The following is a 23,509-nucleotide window of genomic DNA, read 5'->3' on the forward strand; positions in this document are numbered from 1 at the left end:
TTTTTTTTAACATTTTAGCAATTTAAAAATATTAAAAAAGGATTTTTTACACGGCACCCCTGCTCTCGACAGACGGCACCCCAGTTGGGAAACACTGTATTAGAGGATAGAAGTTCACTGTAGTTACAAAGGTCACCAGCAGGGTCAGCCCCTCTTGTAGTGGTTGTCTGGGACCCCGACTTACTGGAGGGCTTACAAAATAATCTATAATAAATAAATTATAAGTTCTGACACAAGGGAGCCCAAGTGACAAACCTAGACCCTTCCCAATATAATAATTGAATTCTTCCGATAACATGAACAAAAGTAGTAAACACCTGACCATTTGCTTACACTTGACAGAAAAAGTTGTACACTGAGGCTATTTTAGCTTACCGTTTAATGTTTAAAGCACTTTTGCATGGCATAAACAGCATCTGTTAAAGCATAATTGTTGTCACGCTTTCTCAAGAATAATATAGGGAAGAAATTAAAGCACTGCTGATGAGAAGTATACAGTACAAGAAGGCAAATCTGGATAAATCTACTCTTTAATATATCTGTGTATATAGTCATTAAAATATTTTTGTCTATAATTATTATATATTATTATTATAGAATAATTATATTCATATGTTTGAGGTGTTTTTATATATTTATAAGACCTATTTAATTTTGTGTTTTATTTATACTTTTTAAATTTTTATTTTGTAACATATTTCTGTATGTAATATTTTGCATTCGGTTTACATAGTTCTACATCAGTTATCTTTATTTTTGTACCATTTTTCTTTTAATTTATAGGCCTATTCACTGTACATAGTTCTCAACTGTTGTTTATTTACTCTGAATCTGTTAGAATGAAGCACACAGTAATATACAGCACAAAGTACTTAAAAGAAACTGGCTCTATCTATTATTTTATATGAAGACCATTTTTTAAACCAATGATGCCCATTTTCATAATCTAGGGGCCTAAGGCATTAGAACACACTGGCCTTGTTTAGATTCTGACACTGATAAGCTCTCACATAAGGAGCAATCAGCCAATAGTGGAAGAAAACAGTGGAACGGGTCACACAGAATGTCTTGTTATCTTCTCTCTAGTCAAAACACAAACAGTGAACTGAGAGAAACAACAGAGCCCTTGCTAATTTGCAAAAGCAGATTTTGTCCAAAACTAACTCATTCAATCAGGCTTTAGTGGCAGCAGTGGCATGGCAATACAGTGTCTGGATAGAGGTAAGTGATCCGTCGGCATGTCTGTGTGTGATTGAGCAGATGGAGCTCTTCAGATGACACAAACAGCTTAAAGCACAAAAGAGAGGGAGAGGGAGAGGGAGAGGGAGAGGGAGGGGGAGCGGGCATTTCTATGTGTGATTGAGCAGCTGGAGCTCTTTAGATGACACAAACAGCCTAAAGCACAAAAAAAGACAAAAGAGAGAGAAGGAGAGCGAGAGAGGGAAGCTGGGCAGCGTCTGGGTCTCATTTAGTGGATAGTAATGTGATTAGCATTGTTTAGTTTTCACAGCTTCAGTCAGTCCCTCCTAAGACCATGGGAAATACTTTTGTGTGAGAGTTTGTGGATGTGTTTTGTATCTCTTCATGGCACACCCTTCGTTTTTGGTCAGGTTTACTTCCTGTTGTCGGATGTGTTGAATATATACATTCGCGCAAGGGATGTACATTGACTGCACATGCACACGAGCAGTGCGCGTTGAAAAGTGTTTACGGACGTGTGCAGTGTTTGGAAAACGGTTAATAATGCAATGAGCAGAGGGTCCGGTTTACATGTACGCCGCATCTTGGCAATGATTGCGACATCTGGAAATAAATAGAGCAGAGGGCATAATAGATTCAGCTAATTCATTTTTAATAGCACAGTGTGGTTCTTGGGGGGGGAATAGCACCCTCAGTAGATGCCACTGCTGCTTAGCTTTTATCCTGATCTGTTCGCCTATTCAGGTTGAACCTTTATGGTTATATGTTTTTGTGGGGAATTTTAAATAACTAAATAATATATCATATAAAACATATTTTTACGACAATTATTATTATTATTATAATAAATAAAATAAAATAATTATAGGTCCAATTTTAGGTTTAAATAACCAAATAACTAACTAAATAAATATTTTGTGTAATTTAAACAGGTTATCTTGTGGTATCAGCTTGTAAAATCCTTCTAATTGAATATTCTTGTGATGACTGGGGAGTCTCATAGTAATTATATTAATATTTAATTAAATTTATTACAAAATAAATATTATAATAATATAATAATTATTATATTTTGTTATACATCATAACCAGTGTTGGGGGTAACGCATTACAAGTAACGCGAGTTACATTTTATGGGGTAATGCAATATTGTAATGCATTACTTTTAAAAGTAACTTTCCCCAACACTGATCATAACATAATATTAAATAATTATAAAAAACTAATAATAATATTTATTATAAAATAATATTTAAGATATTAATGTTTGCAATGAGGAAACATACAAAAGTTTCCCTTTTCTATACATTTTACTCCATTACAAGTGACGAGATAATTAAGGGATTATTTTGCTTATGTCAATTATAGACAGTTGAGCAAGCCTCTAAAGCCCTGTACATACATGACAGCAGGAGATAGGCCAGGGTAAACTTTTTATCTGCACTTCTCAATGAGCCTTTTCATGCCCACTGATTGCAGTTTACTCTTGGATGCGGAGGAGATAAACATAGGGCCCAAATGAGAAGATTGTAGTCTTTGTGTAGTCGTGTACCATCCAGGTTTGTTTCCTTGTGTTTCCATGGTGATATTATTGTTGACCTGGCCTGCTGTAGGGTTTATTGATTCAAAACTGAAGATGATTACAGTAGAGTAATGGAGGGATGAGTAATAATGATTTTATGGATACAGCTTTGCCAAACTGGAGGACCTTCCATCAGAGCATTGGAATCACGCTACAGTACGCAACGCCCTCAAAGAACTGCTCAAAGAGATGAACCAGAGCATACTGGTCAAAGAATGTCCTCTCTCCCAGGTACAGTTGCTACCCACTCAGATTTTTTCAAATCCAACACACATAGATTTGACCATTTAAGATGATAAGTAAAACATGGTCACGCTGGTAAAACACTGCTGGTGCAACTCTTCCAAAACTAACAACATAATACTTAGCAGTATAACATAAATGAAAATGTTGGGCTCAGTATTGCATTATGCTTGCAGATGTTCCAAACAATGGCGTCAGTGCGTGGTTAATGTAGCCTAAATTGTCTTAGTGTGTTTCATTAATCAATTTGAAATTTACTCAAACATTCCCCGCATTCATGGGCCATTTCTAAAACCCAGAAATTACTTCACATGAGAGAGAGAATGCGTGTGTGTGTGTGTGTGTAACTGTGGGTGTCCATCCGCGATCCTTGCTCTGCTCATTTCCAGCGAGCAATCTTGGAGATTTATGTATCTGTGCATGCTGTGTTTAAGTGGAACTCTGTGTGGGGGTTGATCCTCATATCAATTGTTTGCATATGTGTGTGGCTCTTCGCCTCTACTTATGTCACTGCGGGTTGAAGATTGTCGCGGCATTCGCTATCTGACTTGCCTGGGTGGCTTTCCACAGTAATGTGTTTTATAGACCATTTAGCATTGCAATTTTAATTTCTTGACCATGTGTTAATTTCCGTTATCCTCTGTCGTTATTCCCATTTTTTCCTTTTATTGACCTCTCTCTCATTTCTTTGACTTTTTTCAGAGTATGATCTCCTCAATAGTGAATAGTTCCTACTATGCTAACGTCTCAACTGTCAAGTGCCAAGAGTTTGGTCGATGGTACAAGAAGTACAAAAAAATTAAAGGTAAGGCTTGTACGGATGTCTTTTTGGCTGTATTTTTACTCTGTCCAACCAAAATCCAGATTTAAGTCCAGGTTAAATTCTTCCTCTGTTATTTGGTGCCATTTTAAATGTGGAAAAAAGACTAAAATGCTAAGCTGACATGATCACAGTAGTCTGGTCAGGAAAACGTAGCTTTGATCAAACTCGCATACTGTTTGAGTAGGTATTATACATTCGATGAAGAACTTAGTTATTCTATATAGTTTGAATGTGTGTAGTGTCAATGAAATCCGGACGTACAACATCTGTCATTGTCATTTTCATGTGATTTACGACATTAGTTGCTTCGCTTCACTGCCACTGCCAACTCCTCTCCTGTGGCCTTAAGCCTTAGTAAAGTGTTCATTGAATGCGCACTTCAGAAGTTGTTTTATGAATACTGTAGTTTTATGAATTTATGAATTCAGACATACTTCTCTTTTCACATACTGTTTTTTGTCTGCTATGTAGTCGGGAACTAGGCGTATTCGGACACAGAGACTGTGTTTTTTTCAGAGATTTCCCTTTTCTAGCATGTGGTGAGGTATTCAGGGTCATGAGCAAGTCTTGAGTTTTGTGCTACGTTTTATACATTATCTCTTAATGACTCCTCTTACCTGGGATGGGGTAACACAAACCACTGTTCCTTCCCCCAAAATGCTACAGGGGGTCTACCAGTGACAGGTCCTGCAAGGAGTCATCCCACAGCTCTGCTGTTTAAGCCTCTTAGCATCCAAATGCCTGTGACAATTTTCCTCCTCTCGTTGCCCCTTCAAAAAGTGAAATAATTACACAGCAGGACAGATCAAAGTGGGGGCTAAACCCCAAGTGCAGTGAGAGAGCGAGCAGCAACAAAGAATAAAGCGATCCTCGGCACGCTGACAGAATAAGTGGTGTTGAGTTACACCGAGCCTCCTCCATTAGTTCTGCTCCTTGCCTCCCAGAGCTAAACACTCAGCCCGCATTGCCAGATGTGTGTGCCAGTGCAGAGAGACCCCACTGGATGACTCATGTGTCAGTCATACAGTTGTAAACCCAAGTTGTAAAACTTTATATTCATGAAAGAACATGGTTGTTTCATTGTGAGCGTGATTGAGTAAGTGAGTGAATGCTTTTGTCACTTACCATAAGTTCCTTGTATCTGTTTCAGGGGATTATTTGTGGCAAGGACGGGAGAGCTCGGAAATCAAGGGTAAGCATCTACATTCTGATGTTTATTTGGGTAAAAGATTGTCTTTGATTTGTCTACTAGAACACTAGAGAGTTTGTTCTAGTGCCTCATACGCTTCTCCATCCCTCCACAGTTGAAAGGAACAGTCTCACTGACTTCTGTGTATTAGCCCAGCGTCCGCCCTCTCACCTGGCTGGTCTGGCGCAGCTCTGTCCCTTGAACAGTGCCGGCTCTCTGGTGAAAGGCGGCTCTGGAGAACCTCCGAATTCAGCCCAGTCTCAGCCTCCATCCCAAGGGCTGCCGCAATCACAGCTCCATCACAGTCCTCCGCTACGGGCTCAGGTGCCTCCTCCACCTCCGCATGCTGCCCTGCAACCTCTTTTGGCGCCTGGAGGACTTCTCTCACCCCAGCTCAGTCCACAGCTGGTGAGGCAGCAGTTAGCCATGGCTCATCTTATCAACCAGCAGCTGGCTGTCAGCCGCCTCCTGCATCAGCATCCACAGGCTCTTAACCAACAGTTTCTCAATCACCCACCCATCCCGCGGCCTAGCAAGTCCGGTGGCCCTGGAGAGCCTGGGTCCAACCCCTCAGCTGTGGAAGTCTCCTTTGATGTCTACCAGCAGGTGCGAGACGAGCTGAAAAGGGCCAGTGTCTCACAGGCAGTGTTTGCTCGAGTTGCCTTCAACCGTACACAGGTAAAGTATAGACTGCATGGTGGAGAATATGTTATTCACTTAATGGTTCAAAGGTTTAAAGATAAACTTTGAGAAAGGAGACACTACACCATATATAGTAGCAAAGCGCCTCTTCAGAACATACCAGTCACTAGGGCGTGGCGATGTATTGAATATTCATGATGTATTTGTAATGATATTTGTAAATTATGTAACACTGTGAATATTGCAATGATTTTAATGCACTTTTTATTTGGACATTAAGTTTCTGTAAGTTATAAAAATGCATTTTTTTTTTGCAAAAAAAATGCTTGCAAAAGTAATACTTAAACAAATGATTTAAACATGCCTTTGGTAAGGTAAGGTAACTTTTGGTAAGTGTGAAGTTAGTTCAATTAATGCCAAAGCAAATGTATTTGCTTTACCATTTACCAAACTGTATTTAAAAAATAAAAATAAAATAAAAAATAATATGAAAATTAAATGTTTATTTTATTTTTTAATGAATTTTAAAATGTTATAGTTTTAATTTTATAGTATTTTTTTTTACATTTATTCTGAAATTGTAATACCATTTAAAGTTGTCATATAACGGAAGTAGTGACCGATCTTTTCTACTTTATTGTCACTTACATCCAAGTGAAACGTATTATCGAAAAAAAAAAATGTTGGATGGGGACTTGCTTCTCTGTTTGTTGTTGATTGGATTGAGCAGTCAATTGCAAGAACCCATATTTATAATCATCTGCAAGCTTGCATTAAGCTCCATCCAACAACTTTTAATTTTTTTACTTTTTTTTTTTTTAATTAAACATATGCATGAATTAATTGTTTACAATAAAATCAATAGCGTGCATTTAGAAATAGACTGGGTGAATTTGCTAGTAACTATCCCAAACACAGACCAAATATAGAAATCAGACCATATAAAAATCAGAACTAATGCAAGTTTAATTTGGCACTGAACTAAACAAAAACAGGTAATAAAGGTGTCAAAGCTGTTCTGTTGGAGGTTTTAGGTATGTGAGTCGCTTTAAGCATGTCAGCGTGATAACTCTGGTATCCAGAGGTTGGATCATCTCATACACCCTTCCGGCAGCAAACACACCTGGTGAATTCACTGCAGGTCTAATTTATGTCCAATTACATCCAACATATAGTGCACAGTCATTAAAGAGTGGGTGGATACTTACATGGTCCAGGTGAGGTAACTGGATGGATGTGTTGCAAGAAAATTAGCCTTTTGCAAATCACTTCCTATGTGCTTACGTGCGTGTTTATGTGTGTTCACCAGGGCCTGTTGTCAGAGATCTTACGAAAAGAGGAGGACCCACGCTCAGCCTCTCAGTCCTTGCTAGTGAACCTCAAAGCGATGCAAAACTTCCTGAACTTACCTGAGAGTGAAAGGGACCGAATTTACCAGGAAGAGCGAGAGCGCAGCATGAACCCCCCTGTGAGTCTGCCCCCAAGCACAAACCCCAGCCCTGGTTGCGCCCGCCTCTCTCAGGTACCCCACTTTCTCACCCTTGACTAGATTCAGCCCCCTAAACATCTCTTTTCCCCTGTTGCTGCTTTGTTTGTATGTTTGACTGGGTGTAGAAATACCTGAAAGCTTGTGTTGTGTCTGATTCTGAATTGTTTATCCGTAGGCCTATGAGATTGCTTTTGTTTCTGTCTGGATTCATGTGATCTGTTTACTTGTTTTGTTTGGCTTACACTATGTTGTTTTCCTTGTAATCTGTATGTTATAAAGCTCAGTAAAAAAAAATGCAAGAAATTTAGTAAAGAACACTGAAGTTTAGTAAAAGCTGGAATACGCTACACAACTTTTAAAACCTTAAGATATTTTAAAGCACTTGCCATCACACACTTGCCGAAAAACAAAACAAAACTGGGCATCATACATAAACAACTAAGGGGAAGTCATTCTGAACCCAACAAACTCACGCAGAAACATGTGCCTCTTTGATAGGAGATGCACGACAAATTAAAACAATATGCGTTGTAAAATTGGCTCAAAATATCACTTTCAGCTAAATCTCTGACTCACAGCAACTAAAGTCATGTAGAGTCTTCCAGCTTTAAGACAACAACAAAGGTCAAATGTTTAGCTCCTGACATCTTTAACTAAAGCACTCAATGTTATGCTATTTTTTTAGTAAATGTAAATGATGTCTTGTCTTTGAATATGAATACATATTGGCATTGACATTGACAGCAACAATATGGATAACTCACTAAAACAACCACACTGCCTTTCAAGACAGTGCCCTCTAAGGGTCAAAGGTAAAACCTGACTGCTACCTTCTTACTGCTAACTTCACACCATACCTCCCAATGCAGAAAGTGTGGGAGCGCAGCATCGATGAACAGTTAACCCCTGACGCGTGGGCATCTATTTGGAAGAATAAGACCAAAATCACAAACTCGGTGAGGATTACATCAACACTCACTTCATTTCCTCATAGAGTGTACCTCATCCGAGACCTCTGAGATCAACTGTAGTGATCAACTGTACACACGAAACTTTTCCCATTTTGCAAATAAAAGCCAAGCTACTACAGAAGGTTACATTTATAATGTTTATATTAAAGATTTACAACTATATATATGTTTGTTAAAGATTCACACCCATTAAAACGTCGGGTCCACAAGTTCTTGCCCTTGATTCGCTAAAATGACAAAAGCAGGAAAGCATGGTTCTGCTCTGCTCTTGTCATGGCATGTTTATATTAAATGACCTGGAACCTGGTGCGTGGACTTTCTAGAATGCTTGTATGAATCATATGAATACAGCTGCTTTCAACCTCAGGACCATTGTAAATGAAACCATGTAGATAATAAAAAATCTTTCTGATATGAGAACAAAGTTCCCATTTTTTGGTCTTAGGGAATGTGGTTGTGTATTATCATTACTATTATGTCTGTATATGTTTATCTCGCAATCGTTTTTACTGGGGAATGTGAGATTACTTGCCTGTGCCTGCAGGGCAACTTCAAACATTGAATAAGAAAACACACCACTCTAAAATCAATACACCATACTTCAAACACGTACTAAAAAGAGTTTACTAACGGGATGCTTTAATGATTTATCTGCTAAAATCTCAGTACATTGCAGGTACGAACAAGGGTCTAAAATGTCATCCATGAATGTTATCTCATATTGTACTCTCTCTTATGAATATTTATCTAACCAATATGTCTTTGTTGCTTTTACCTTTGACCGCTGGACCCTCACAGTCCAAAACTTCTGGTCCTAACCCTGACCTTCCCCTGAAACTGGAGCCGCTGGTTAACATCACCTCAGCCATTTATGACGAAATCCAGCAGGAAATGAAACGGGCAAAAGTGTCTCAGGCACTTTTCGCCAAGGTGGCAGCCAACAAGAGCCAAGTAAGAATGGATTTTTTCATTTTTGTTAATAAACTGGACACGTTTCCATCCTTTCACATAACATAATGCCAAAACTAAACTATACAAATACAAATTCTAAACTATAGCTTCATCTATGTAAACTATTCTACACTGAAAATACACAAAAAACAAGTTTTCAAGTACATTTTGCATATGGGTTTGCGTTTTATTTCAATGTACAGGAGAATTAAAACAACTTGGTATTTTCATATGATAATTGTTAATAATATATTTAATGCATCTAAGAAGTGTACGCTAACTGTAAAAATAAGGTTGCTCATGAGTGGTGCTTTCAGGTTCTTCAGCTTAAATGGCTTTTTTGGCTTCTTGAGAGATCCTTTTATTATAACAAATAATAATAATAGAAATAAATAATTATGAATTATTTTATTGTTTATATTAATATTAATATTAATATAAATATTTAATATTTGTAGGTGCTTGAAATATTAAGGCACATGATATTTGAGACACTAAGTTTTTAAAGTGATTTTTTTTATTCTAAAAAGATGTTAAGATTACACTTAGCTTACATGCTCTTTCCTCAGTCAGTGTAGGGGAAGTAACGGTGTTCGTATGTGCAGACTGTTATATCTGATTCTGGCGCGTCTCTGCAGTTGATAAACAAAAACATCAACGTCAACAGATAGCCTGATAAATGCCTCACATTTATTCATCTCTGACTTACCATTCCAGATCCTGCCAAATAATCTCACTCTTTCTTTCAGTGCCTTAGTCAATGTCTCCCATCCTATGAGTCATGGCTTATGTTGTGATACAGACGTGCATCCAGTGATCCATAGATTGATCTGATTTCTTTCCTCATACCTTTTACATTGACACTTGTTCCCAGACATCTATATAAAGAATGCAGAATATTGTGACTAAAACTATATGTCAAAAAAGTGTAATAGTCAATGTTTTTGAGGCCTTGAAAAACTCTTAAACATTTTCTAACTTAAGTAAACAGGCATAGTAGCAGTTATGAAAAGCATATCACAGGAATCTACTTTTGTTTTTTAAAATATTTTATAAGCTTTAAACTTTTTCATAACAGAGTTCAAAATTAACACTTAAAAAGGACTTGCTTGAAGCTATTTCAATTTCTGTTTTCCTAATATATATATTTATATATTTAAAATAAATGTTGTTCATTCAAATTTCTATTCACCAAATTATCAGTTTCTTAATCAGCATAATAGAATGATTTCTAAAGGATCATGTGACACTGAAGACTGGAGTAGTGACTGCTGAAAATTCAGCTTTCAGGAATAAATTACATTTTAAAATATATGAAAATATATTTTTTAATTAAATATAATGGCCACACTGTGTTAGTGCAAAGGACAACAACAATCCCATTCTTTAACGCAAACTGGAAAAGCATGGCATTCATTTCAGAGTGTTGATAAATAATTTTTTTAAAGCTTTTGGACCATTTGTTTGTCTCTGTCTCATTTAAATCAAAGAGAGATAACTGATTTAGTCAAATATGATCCCGCTCCCAGCTGTGCCTAATTCTTACCATGTAATAGCCTGAGAGAGCTTCGGTCTCTGCTGCTTGCTTTACTAAGGAACTTATTGCGTTATTGTGGCATGGCTTTGCAGGTGCAGGCACCTCAACTAGAGGCATGAGTTAGGGGAGTCTTCGCATGTTTGTGTGTATGAGATGTGTCAGCAAAGCTCCTCTGCTGGTGTGTGTGTGTGTGTGTGTGTGTGTGTGTGTGTGTGTGTGTGTGTGTGTGTGTGTGTGTGAGATGCAGCATTTTTAAATATATTATAATAGAAAACAATTATTTTAAATTGTAATATTATTTCTGAATATTACTTTTTTACTGTATTTTTGATTAACTAAAAATATATTTGATCAATATAGGTCATTAACAATGTGTGCTGGAAGTGGTTGGCAGCACACAACAGCTGGTGTCAAAGACTGGCCTAGTCTAGCAGAGATAATCAAATCTTCCTAATGTCCCACCATTTAACTCTCTCTTTCACACACTCTCAGCTCCCTCACTGCACTTGTGATGCTTTGTGGTGGTAGTTGTTTAATGTAAAGTAAACTTTACAGTCATAAAATAAACATGGACAAGGGGTGAGTTGCTTCACATCCCATTCTGCCGATCATGTCCACCTGTTAAAGAGACATAAATGCCCCAAAAACGGAAGTTAGTCTCTATGGTGGCACTTTAGTGGGTAATGAACTAAGCAGGCAAGGCATATATTATTACTATTTAGTGTTATTGTTGGAAAAATTCCTTCAGCAAAACAAAATGTGTAATGAAACCTCGTCCCTTCTACAAGGGATGGCTGTGCGAGCTGCTTCGCTGGAAAGAGAGTCCCAGCCCGGAGAACAGGACTCTCTGGGAGAACCTGTGTACTATCCGGAGGTTTCTGAGCCTTCCACAAGCGGACAGGGATCTGGTGTATGAGGAAGAGTCCCGCCATCACCACAGTGAACGGCTGCACACTGTACTACACTTGCCCACTGACCCTCAGGTGAGTTTATGAAAAATCAAATTGCATACTTACATATTGCATACAAAAATGTGTGGCAAAAGAAAGCAATTTAATGTGGCATTTGAACTGCATGATGGTCATATTATGAGAAATTAAATGTTCCTTGATTCCTCCCGCTCCAGAAAGACTAATTATTAAATGTTTGTTTTTACCTTCTATAACTTTCTGTTGTCAGGCAGATAAATAAATGAACACAATTTATATGCCCACATTTATATGTCAAAAACAATGTTCAGAAAATTCACTTTTCCGCATGTTTTTATGATTCTAACAAAGTGTCAAGCAGGATTTGCATAGAGTTTGTTCCTCAAGTTGTTCCAAACCTGTACAAGCTTTTTTCTTCTGTTGAATACAAAAGAAGATATTTTGAAGAATGTTGGTGACCAAACAGTTGATGGAAGCCATTGACATCCATAATATAGAAAAAACTATGGAATACTATGGAAGTCAATGGCTACAGTCAACTGTTTGCTCACCAACATTCTTCAAAATATCTTCTTTTGTATTCAACAGAAGAAAAAAGCTTGTACAGGTTTGGAACAAGTGGAGGGTGAGTAAATGACGGCAGGGTTTACATTTTTGAGTGAACTATCCCTTTAAAGGCACAGCATTAAAAAAGGTCCTGTTAAACACAAAGAAGGTTGACTCCGATCAAGAATGGTCCAGTAAAATGTCATTTACTTATTTCTATTTCTGTTTTTGTCCATTAAAAAAGGTCTGTTTAATTCTAAGAGAGAGGGTATTTTTGTACAAGAAACCTTGAATAAGATTAAAAGTAAAAATTTATAATTTGAAAAAGACTTAAAGGAAAGAGGTAAGAAGAAAGAACGGTTTTGAGTTCTGCTTAAATGTTTTAAGCATAATTCTCTTTAGATCATATAAATGTGTTCATTGTGTACACTTCTTTGAGGCTTCAGGTTTAATATCAGCATTATTCATACAGCATTCCTGCCAACATCTAATAACCCAGCACACCCCAACCTCTTTAATCTCTCACACACACACACACACACACACAATTCCAAATAACATGCTACTGATTAAATGGACTTTCCCCTATGCTAGCCAGGGTCATTATAGTGAAGACTGTGGACAAACACTTTACCAGTATTAACATAGACATGCATTCACACACAGTACGCACACACATCTACACACTAATACTTATATGTAAATACTTGCACACACAAACGGCATACACATAAATCTACAAATGCTTTCCACCTTCTTTTAACCTACTCTTCTTTCTCACCCTGCCAGTAAAGCATTGTGGTTTAATTCACTCACAATGATTGCTGTTTATTAACATTTATTAACTTAAGTTGAGCAGCCGTTTTAAAATTAAGTACTAACAAATAGAGACAGAATGGCTTTCTGTTACTGTCTTAGCCCATTACGTCTCCTTCTCTCTTGCTCGCTTTCTTTTTTATGTCAGTGGAATAAACAGTCTGTTGGCAGCATGTGTGTGTGTAGATATAATAATTTATGTGTTTTGGGCGCAGAAGGAAATGCCCCATTAGGACACACCCTGACAGACAGTGCCACCACAGCCCTGATATTAATAATTACGGGAAGAGAAGGAACACACACACACAGACACACATATATGCACATACACACACGCGTAATGACTCAAGGGATTTCACTACAGTAAGTCTCTTTAGTAACTCCACACAGCTTTGACCATGAACTCTTGCGCAATATTGATCATAAAATATGTTGAGGATAGTCAGTGCATTTACTAAAGCACAATGTTGCTAAAAGTATCTGTACCAGGCACCTTTTCTATTATTTATATATTTATTTATGTATTTATTTATTTGTATTATGTATATATCATACAGGGCACATATTGTTGTATTTATATTCATACTGTTATCTTTATTTGAAAAAAATATTAACGTAATATTAAAATATAACATTATAATATACATATGATATAACATTTTCTTTTTAATTGTATGTTTTTTATGTGATGCAATATTTTGGTACTTTTTGAGACTTTTATTGACAGTAAATGTAGACTCAGAATTAGTGTCCTGCGTTCTTTTTTTCTTTTTTCTTTTTTGTTTTTGTAATAGTAGAAGTAGTAGTAATGAGGGTCCCTCCTCATAACAAAATACCCAGCAGCCCCCTCGGTTTCAGCCTGCCTGCCACCACAGCACATGCGTCCCAGCTGCTTATGCAGACATGAACATGTTAATGAATGAACACACATGCGGCACATACATGTATGCGGTTTATTTAGCAGATACCACCTAAGTGTGACCAACAGAATTCACTGATGTATTTACTTAACCCTTATAAGATCATCAAACATCACTCAATAATCCAGAACAAGTCCTCCTCTGGTTTTAACCATGAAATTCTGTAACATTCACGTGTCAAACAAAATAAAACATGTGATTTGTGTGCTCTCATAAGACAGGGACCAGTAAGACAATTTTAATAATATTAAAAGTGTATCTTGTCATTACCCATTTAGAATAGATTTTGACCTGAAGAGAAGACATTCAATTTATATTTATTTGTATAGAGCATAAATAATGAACATACATATTGTTCTTAAGTTTTATAGAGAATATTTGATTTTTGTAAAAAAAAAAAAAAATTTTTATTGCAATTTCAAGTTCTTTTTTAAGCACTCCATGACAGGTCCATGTGAGCCCCTGGGTGCAGCTCGCCCCACCTTAGGGACACACTCACACTAACACACTCTACATGCAGATGGCTGACCTGGTCCCACGTCGTCTTCACGCTGTTTCTGCAGTGCATGTGTATGGTCTTAAGTGCCTCCCTTTGCTCATTTGGCAAGACATTTCTTATGAATAATTTCGCCTTTGTTTTTGTGAAATTGGATGCTGCAGTGTGCACTGGAGCGCCCTCTAGACCCTGCCATGTGGATTGGGACCCCGGTTGAGTGCTGGGGTAGGCGGAGTAAGATAATAGTAAGATAAAGTCACAATTGTGCAATTTAAAGTTACATTGGGAGGTCACATTTGCTAAAAAAAATAATGTCAATTTTGAGATCAAATTAAATTATTATTTTTTTCTCTGAGGCAGTAACAGACTTGCATACTAGGAATAGTGAGTAATGCATGAGTACATTTCTTTTAATTTTGTGGATTGCCTAAACTCTACATATTCCCCAAAAAATATCAAAACACACACACATGCACGTACATGACTCACCCATTCCTGAGGTATTGCAATGTGGTGAAGAAAAATTATGATGCACATAATAATTGGAGAAGGTGAAGTCATGCACAAGCAAACCAACAGAAAAGTGTCTTTCTCATCATTACATATTTATCTGCCTGTTAATGGCATCTCCAGTGGCAACACAGCCCCTTTTAATCCTGCCTCCGTCCCCATGAGGGCCGGTCCTCATTAAGAATCAACTGAATTTTTTATGTTCTATAATTCTTTTATACTTCTTCACCATAATTTGCCTTAATTTGTGTTTAAAGGGGAAAAAAGATACTTTTTCTTAATGCAGTGAACTCAGAGACCCGTCCCAGCTTGGAATTAGAAAAGAAGCGATGGAGATGAATTTTGAAAAAAGTAAGGCGTGCAGGGAAAAATGGCCCTGTGTCCAAATGTGACTCTTGTGGTTGAGAACACGTTGTTTAAGAACTGAGTAGGTGAATGAATTGGATGGTGGAGGAAATCTGAGGTTGGCTTTATAGCTAAAGCAGGGTTTTGAAATGGAGTCACTCCTCTGGCTTGGCAGAAAAGCTCTTCATTAACATCAACCATTAGAGCACAGGAACAGGCATCTTAGACTCTTTACTCTGAATGGGCTTTTGGAGGACTCACTCCATCTCTGAATTTGAAAATATCTGATAGGATGCCAAAACAATGGTATGTACCGTAAGTGCGCAAAGTCGTTATTTAATGTTTGTGGTGTGCATTTTGGAATGTACTGTATATATGTCTTTGGAACGTACCTAAATTGTTTCCAGAATTTTATAAAATAATATACACAACAAGCAAACATATACAGGATGAATGGGTTTGTGAATGTGTGTGTGTGGTCTCTTTAGCTAAGCTAACAGGTATTTTGCACTGTTATGCCTTGTGGTCAATCTAGTTATTCACCATCTTCAAACTTCTTTGACATTTCTTTTTCTCGTCCTTTCTTGTGGCCTCTGTTTGTTTCTCTGAGACATGGAAAGTAATACATTATGGAGAAATAGAGAAGAAAAATAATAAACCTACACACTTCCTGTAAAGCGCCAGCTCAAAACAGCCCCCACAAGTGAAATCGGAGCAATTTCATGGTCTGGCCTGCCCTCAATATTATTTAAAAAATACCCTGTTATTATTTAGGGAATAGAGAGAGAGCAGGAGAGAGACAGAGAGAGGCGCATGACTATTATCTTTATGTAGGTCCTTTAATTTTAATGCACCGCAGATTTATAGCTTAGCATTCCAGTGTGGAGGCACTGGGCACCCCACCCTGGTCATAAACTCAGCAGGACAGCGCCACAGACTTCGATAGCTCAGCTGTGACACACTGCACCTTCTTTTGTATCAAAGCTTTCTAGATACATATTTTTCACTCTTACTAAATATCTGATATTTACTTATCCTATTTTACCACTATTTTATACTCTGTCCCCCAATCCCCCTTCACTCCTTCCCCTTATTCCTGTTTTGGCGCCCACGGTAGAAAAAAATGGCAGATTTATTGAGAAACATACGGAGGATCTGAGAACCTCTGTAAAAAAACAATAGTGTAGCTCTGTTAGTCTGCTAACTTGTTGGAAAATGCTAATGATTATGCTGTTTTTGTATAAGACAATAGCATAGGAAAACAATCTCACATCTCATGTCAAAGTCAAAAGTGTAATTTCTTGCTGTCTGTGTTTTTGCATTACTTTTACTGTTACATTTAGCAGTCACTAGTCTGTGCTAACAGGGATGGAATTTATCCCTGTCAAAATGACAGATGAAACCAACTTGCCACTATACTTCAAATGGTTGTTTCAAAACATATCTCTTCATAACAGATTCTTTTGATGTAATTTATTTTGGTTTTGGTGTGTATTTGTTCAGCTTCTTCCTCTATTGAATTTCGTGTGGTTGATCTGTCAACTCAGATGCTGTTAGTTGCCTTGATGGTCTCAAAACATGATGCAATGACAAGATATTTAATCTTGTGGAATTATGTGTACAATATACATAGTTAAACAATCATAGCCTGGAGCAGTCTGGTTGGATTTTTATGTGAGTTGATCACATACTCAAGTGCATAGAGGACATTAGCTCCAAGAGACATTCATTGAAAAGACACTTTTAACTTTTAAGCAGTTTTTCAATTATTCCATACTGCTGACGCTTGTTTATAAGTTTAGGAAAGAGATCACTCTGGCCCAACTAATAACTTTTCAACTTTCTTACCAGGCACTTCACAGACAGCCCATGCAGCCCCTGAAGGACCACTCTCCCATCCGAGAAGAACCTGTTCCCAGTTCTGGAGCCGAAGATAACCCTCAGGCTAATGCAGGTTCAGGCAACACCGGGGGGGATTGCAACATCACAAAAAAACCTCGCTCACGCACCAAGATCTCTCTGGAGGCTCTAGGCATCTTACAGAGCTTTATCCAAGATGTGGGCCTCTACCCTGACCAGGAAGCAATCCAAACCCTTTCAGCCCAATTAGATCTGCCCAAACACACCATTGTTAAGTTCTTCCAGAATCAGCGTTATCATGTGAAGCATCATGGCCGACTAAAGGAGCTCGGATCTGAGGGCGGCGGGGTAGACGTAGCTGAATATCATGATGAGGAGCTGCTCTCCAGTTCAGAGGATGCGGAATCCAGTGAAGATGGCCACGAAGAGATCTACAGTGGGCATGAAAGCACACCAGCCGGAGCAGCCAACTCTATCCCAACTCCAGCTGTTTTTTCAGGCCAGGATGAGAATAAAGACAAAGGCCTGCCCCTGGGATCAGCCAGACCCAGCTCCCTGCCCCCATGTGGTTCATCCCCAAGTCCCCGAGATCAGGCAGAATATCAGAGATAAAACAGTCTCAACAAAGACTATACTGTAGGTGGGGAAAGGCAAGAAGTGAGCACTTACAACTATTCTATAGTGGATGAGAGAGTGTTGCGGATAGCTTAGAAACTTTCTGACAAAGACACAGTGTCCTCTGAGGACCCGTAAAAGGCAAACCAAACCAGAAAAGATCTGCATTTTGATTAAGTTTTGGTGTAGAAAAATCAGTTGTGATCTACTCCTGGCCTCATACCTCACAAGTTACTTACAGGGGTGGCATGGTACGGAAGCAATCCCTACGGAATACTACAAGGAAAGAATTTGTTTGGCTGGGAAGCATTTATTTTCTAGACGTAAATCATCAAATTAAGGCAAGATAGCTGCCTCAACCCAAGATGTCGCAAGCATTCAAACTTGCATGATAAGAATGTCAAGAAGGCCAGTCTTTGTGTTTCATTTCTAATCTGAGAGCAGGGGGTCTCTCGCAAAATACCACTATCCATGCCCCCTCTTTATCTCTACAGGGTTAAAATGGCAGGGACAGTGCTTTAGATGAGCCAATGATCTCCTATAGGACACCAACAACATCACTCCTGTCCGATCAGGGAGCCTAGTGGGCGGCTATGGCTGTCCTCATCTTCCCCTCCATGATGGGGCATTCTGGCAGTCGCCAACTGAGGGCCGTGCTTGACTGCTAAAGCGGTCGTTTGGGTTAGAGGTACAGATGAGATCTTGGGTGTACACATCAGCCAAGCCCAGGAACCCTACTATAAACACATGTGGTGTGCTGAAAGGTCCACAGTTAGCCCAGTGGCACTTTTGAAGACTACGCCATCCTTCCCACAACCAGCCACAACCGTCATTCCAAGCAGTCCCACACAGTTCAAGAAATCACTCTTTTACCCCCACCACCCATGCACACCCAATACAGACTGTGCAATCATTCACTCCTGTCCAGTGGTTGAAGGTTTGCTTTATACAGATATGTTTAGACCGTAGGTTTCATTCCAGTTTTGCTCTCTCTACATTTAAAAGACAGTGAGAATAAAACATAATTGGCAGGAGGACTGACTGCTATGGACAGAAGGACAACGGTGAGGGTGCAGTCTAACTGCATCTGCCTCTGACCTAGTGGAGAAGAGCAAACCATTTCCAGCAACTGCGCTTGTGTGGAAGTGCGGTAGTTCTTCTCTCTTCCGTCACCTCCCACAGCTTTCTCTTTTACTGACTGATGCCCACAATGTCCTGATTTGACCTCACTTACCCACACCCAACTCCACAGCACTATTTATTGCTATCTTCACCCTCAATTATTATTGTTGTTATTGGTATTATTGTTATTATGGTTGTTCTTGCTGTTATTTTTAGTTCTATTTTCATGGTCTAATATCAGCTTTTGGCTTGCAGCAGATGTTTTGGTAATGAGAGACGCGTTGTGAAAGAAAGAAACTGCCAAAACAGAGAGGAATGAATTGGAAGCAGTTACTGAGTGAATCATGTGATATATACTGCCAATTCTATCAGCATTATGTACTTTTCCAAAGAGAACAGCACTTGGCAGATGAGATGTTCAATATTAAAACAATAGAAATAAGAGGAATCAGTGGAATTTATATGATCTTTTTGTGCATAAGATGACAATCCTTCTTTTGAGCCAATCAGAACTCAGCAAGCATTTGGATTAAAACTTTGATCAGCGTAACCTGAGGCAACATGGCCACCTGTTTAAAAATTATCAATGACACCTTGGCAACACTTGTATCAAGGGTTCTGATTTGTTTTTGAGAATCGGCTGCTACTTGCTCTTTCACAGATAATAGACAAAATATTGTTGTTAACTTTATCCTAACCCTTAAACTATTTTGTTTCAAACAAGTGATAATTGTGGTCTATGTCCATGTTTTGTTATTACAAATGGAAATGTTTTGTTTAGAATCATTAATGTGCAAAATGCTGATGTGGTTCTTGCAATTACTTTGAGCATCCTGACTCTTTCACATAGGCACAGTGTCCACACCTGTACATGCCTATGACTAATGCATTCCAGCAGAACATTAGTTAAAAATGGGGATACACATACTGTATTTTTCTCAGAAGGTTAGATGGCATTCCAATCACAAGGATAAGCTTCTCACTCTGATGTCTGTGAGGTTGAATTGTAAGTATATAACCTTAAGAAGTCGTTCTCTAGTACATTGATCATTTGTCCCTGGTTATGATTTCACTGTGGCCATGCTGCATTTCTCACAAATTTTCAAGTAAAGACCAGACTAAGGCATCAAGGACTAGAGCTCTCTAATAAGATGTGCAGGAATTATGTGAATTCACATGGAAATGTGTTGGTGGCAAAAGAGCCTGGTGTGCGTTATACCTATAACTGTTATAGGTTAATACTGTTATATAATAGCACTTAGGCAACCTTTGACTATGTTGTGCTTCTCTGCTGCTCACCTCTCCAGAGAGATTGAACTTCTAACCATTTTCTGTCCTATTCACCTATCTGCATCATTGGCTCATTTCAATTTCACTCTTTCTGTTTGTTTGATTGTTACCTGGTCTGCATTTACCCAAATCTGAACTTTAAAATCAATCATAGGTGATTATACAGAACTTATGTACCTCCCTGTCTTTGATCGTAGCCCCCCTAAAAATTTAAAATTACTGTCAACAACCTTAAAAATCTGTGATTATGTGATTTTTCTTCATGTTCACGACAACTGTGTACAGTCTCTCAGGTTATTTCAACCTCTTACTAGTCATTAAAAACCTTTTATGTTACATTTACGTATCGTCATTCTCTCTAAGTGGTCAAAAACACTTTGTCTTTGTATCTTAAATGGAACAAATGTTAGAAGTTGCTTATCATATGTTGCATTTGATAATGGAAAGAGCTATTGAATCACAATCTACACATCACACAATCTACACTGAAATCTTGGATACCTGCAGGTTTTGCAAAAGGTCTTTAATAACACGGTAGTGATTGATTGCTTGATCTTACTTAAGCCTGTAAATCATTTGCCAATTTTGGAGGCCTGAACCGCCCCTTTCGCTACACTCTGAACATCTTCTCCAAATCCTGCCACCCTGCCGAGTCTAGATCAGCTGGAGACAAGCACTTCTGATGAGTCTGTCCCTATACACCTCCCAAATTATCCTCATAAAAGATGAAAGCATGTGCACGCATTTGTCTGTGTGTCCTAGACTGGTGTTGAACCTACCATGGGGGTGGCTTACCACTCAGCAGGTGCGAACAACCACGCACTTTTTCTCCTCCATCACCTCCTCCTCTCCGTCTTTGTCAGAGTTAGTGGCAAGTGTGACGCTGAGGAGAAACAAAGAAGATTCCAAGAGTCCCTGATGAGCACTAGGTCAAGGTCACTGCCCAATTATCCATGTCTTTCATTTTCATTCTTTCTTTTCAGCTCTCTGTACCATCCTATCTGTTCCCTCATTTTCTCGTTCACCAGGCGGGAAAGTAATCGTTGTCTCCCATGCTGTGGTGTCGAGGTTAAGTGGAAGTGATCATGTCTCCTTGTGGAGAGGCTAGTTCCTTGAGAGGCAGCAGACTCCCAGAGTTGCATGTCTGAGAAGTGTTGTGGTTAAGGCAAAGGCTTGGTTTGACTCTTTAGTTTAGTCATTTGTTTGGTATCAAGTCATCTACAGAGCCACTATAACATTACATTGACTTTCAAAGGATTTGAATGGAAAAGCTGAAGGCCTCCAAGGCCACTTTCTTATTTTTGCATACATTATTTAGACAATTAGATTTGGACGACCTGAACTTTATAATTTATCACATAGATATGAAATTTACAGATACACAAGAATGTCCTTAACCAAAAAATAAATAAATAAAAGGATCATAATTATTTTCAATACCCCATGGATTTCTGAGGAAGGATGTTTTTGTTCATCTTGCTAATGCTTTAGTTTATCATACAGTGCCTCTGAACTAAGTGCAATGCTCCAGTTCTTTGCTTCGGAGATGACAAAATTAGATGATCTCATAATTTTCATCATTGTTTTCATCATTTTTGTACTCATGAACGCCTACAATGTGAATCAGGATTGCCACTTCTAATTTCCTTGTCAATCGAATGCATTGTCATTATCACTAAGTGATAATTAACTTATATGCATAATTTGGCTTCTTTGTATGACAAAGGTTTTTTGTTTAAATAAAGTGCATTCAAGGAAATGGAACTATTGCGTGTGGGTTTGTTCTACCTGCAGACTGTTGACTAAACTGGGTGGTCCGCAAGTCAAATTGCTTTATCCTTAGTTCACATTACGGTACAGAAGTTAAAAGAAAGCTGTGACTAATGCACAATGCTATGTTGTATTGAGCAGAGGGATTAGAAGTGGAGACAAATGAGTGGAAAGAAACAAAAACTTGTACATTAAAGCAATCAAACCATAATAGGAAAAATGTTACTGGAAATGACAATGTAGCATTTCATGCTTATCCATTTAAATTTGAATAAATAAATCACTTGATACTGCAATCTAGTGAGTAATATTCCAGAATATTGCTTCAGTGTCTATCTGAAGTGTCTCTATAAATCAGACTTGCATAAGTAAATTCCTTAGAATCAGACATTATTCAAAATATCCATTTTGTCCCAACTGAAAACAAACTTGACTTTCATTTCAACACAATAAACAAGAACTACACTGAAGAAAAGTTTCCTGCACCAATAATTCCACATTTTATTGCATTTTACAACCTGATTGCTAGAGGCTTTTTTGCATTCATTCTATTGTGTGCTCTCTTGGGCTTATTGTGGGTTATGAAATGTACATTTACATACAAGTGATAAACTTTCACTGGCATTAAATCCACTGAATTGCCTCAGCATATATGACAAGTTTTGTTATCATTTATTATTCTGTGCAAAGATAAGAATTGCTTTAATTATGTGAAACCTCATCAGTCCCTTAACCACACGTAGCCCTTGGCACTAAAGCCACCGCTGAACTCAGAGTCCTCTCTCTGGCCACCTGCCAGGCTTCCCTCCTTTCGATGGTTCCCTTCTTGCAGTGGTGTCCTCTGGTTTTCTTTCCACACCAGCCCTCCAATCTCCTAAATTGAACGTATTATTCGCTCAATTGGCTTGCTTTAACCCTTTCTCCCCCTCCAGGTCCAGGCCTGTATGTCATTAGCCAGAGGATTTTTCTGTCATAGCGCGAGCGTCAGGAGCTGGAGGGGTGTAGCTATAAACCCATGGTCCCTGGCAGGATTTGCAGTTGCATCTGCTGGAAGAGAGTCAGTGCTCATTCTATGAGTGCAGTGGAGCCAGACCACCCAGAGAGGGATGTGTGGCCCAGTTTGTTTTCTGGCTGATGAATTTTAGTCCCAGCTGATAGCTTTGGCGACCTGGATCTTTCTCTCTCTTTCTCTGCTCATTCATTCTGTCTCTTCCTCTCTGACGTCAAATAAAAGCTGTATGAAACATTTTAATGGCCATCTGTGTGCGCTCTTTATCACATATCAATAGGACAGGGTTCTATAACTTCATGGATACCATCCAATACCAAATTATAAGAATATAAGTGCAGTCTTAGAGGTGTCATATAAGTCTTCATAAAATATGCAAAAAACAAATACAAGCACTTGCTCTTTGCTTGAACATTAGAGTCCTCAAATACTACATCCCCCAGTGGAAAGAATGCTACCCATATTAGAGACTTGGGGAAAAAAAGACAATTATGGGAATCAAGCTCTTCTAAAAAAACTATGTATCTCATAGCAATTTAATACATTTTATTATTATTATTATTATTATTATTATTATTTGAAAAATTATATACAATATGAGCACAGTGGATATTAAGATGAACATATAGCTGAAGCCACTATACAGCAAACAGC

General features: G+C 38.3%; 1 protein-coding gene across 1 annotated transcript in view; it reads left to right on the top strand.

The window, feature by feature from the left end:
- The window catches only part of LOC107659884 (DNA-binding protein SATB2-like), a 39,083-nt gene extending 18,702 nt beyond the window's left edge, over positions 1-20,381 (top strand). The window contains exons 4-12 of the mRNA XM_016448982.1: positions 2,890-3,013; positions 3,728-3,830; positions 4,999-5,040; positions 5,153-5,715; positions 6,989-7,201; positions 8,038-8,124; positions 8,938-9,090; positions 11,416-11,610; positions 17,041-20,381. Coding sequence (XP_016304468.1) covers positions 2,890-3,013; positions 3,728-3,830; positions 4,999-5,040; positions 5,153-5,715; positions 6,989-7,201; positions 8,038-8,124; positions 8,938-9,090; positions 11,416-11,610; positions 17,041-17,661 — 2,101 coding nt within the window. The 3' untranslated portion in view covers positions 17,662-20,381. The remainder of the gene's footprint in view (positions 1-2,889; positions 3,014-3,727; positions 3,831-4,998; positions 5,041-5,152; positions 5,716-6,988; positions 7,202-8,037; positions 8,125-8,937; positions 9,091-11,415; positions 11,611-17,040) is intronic.
- The last annotated feature ends 3,128 nt before the right edge of the window (positions 20,382-23,509 follow it).

Source organism: Sinocyclocheilus anshuiensis, unplaced genomic scaffold (genome assembly GCF_001515605.1).
Source record: "Sinocyclocheilus anshuiensis isolate Anshui unplaced genomic scaffold, SAMN03320099.WGS_v1.1 scaffold1409, whole genome shotgun sequence".
NCBI lineage: Eukaryota > Metazoa > Chordata > Actinopteri > Cypriniformes > Cyprinidae > Sinocyclocheilus > Sinocyclocheilus anshuiensis.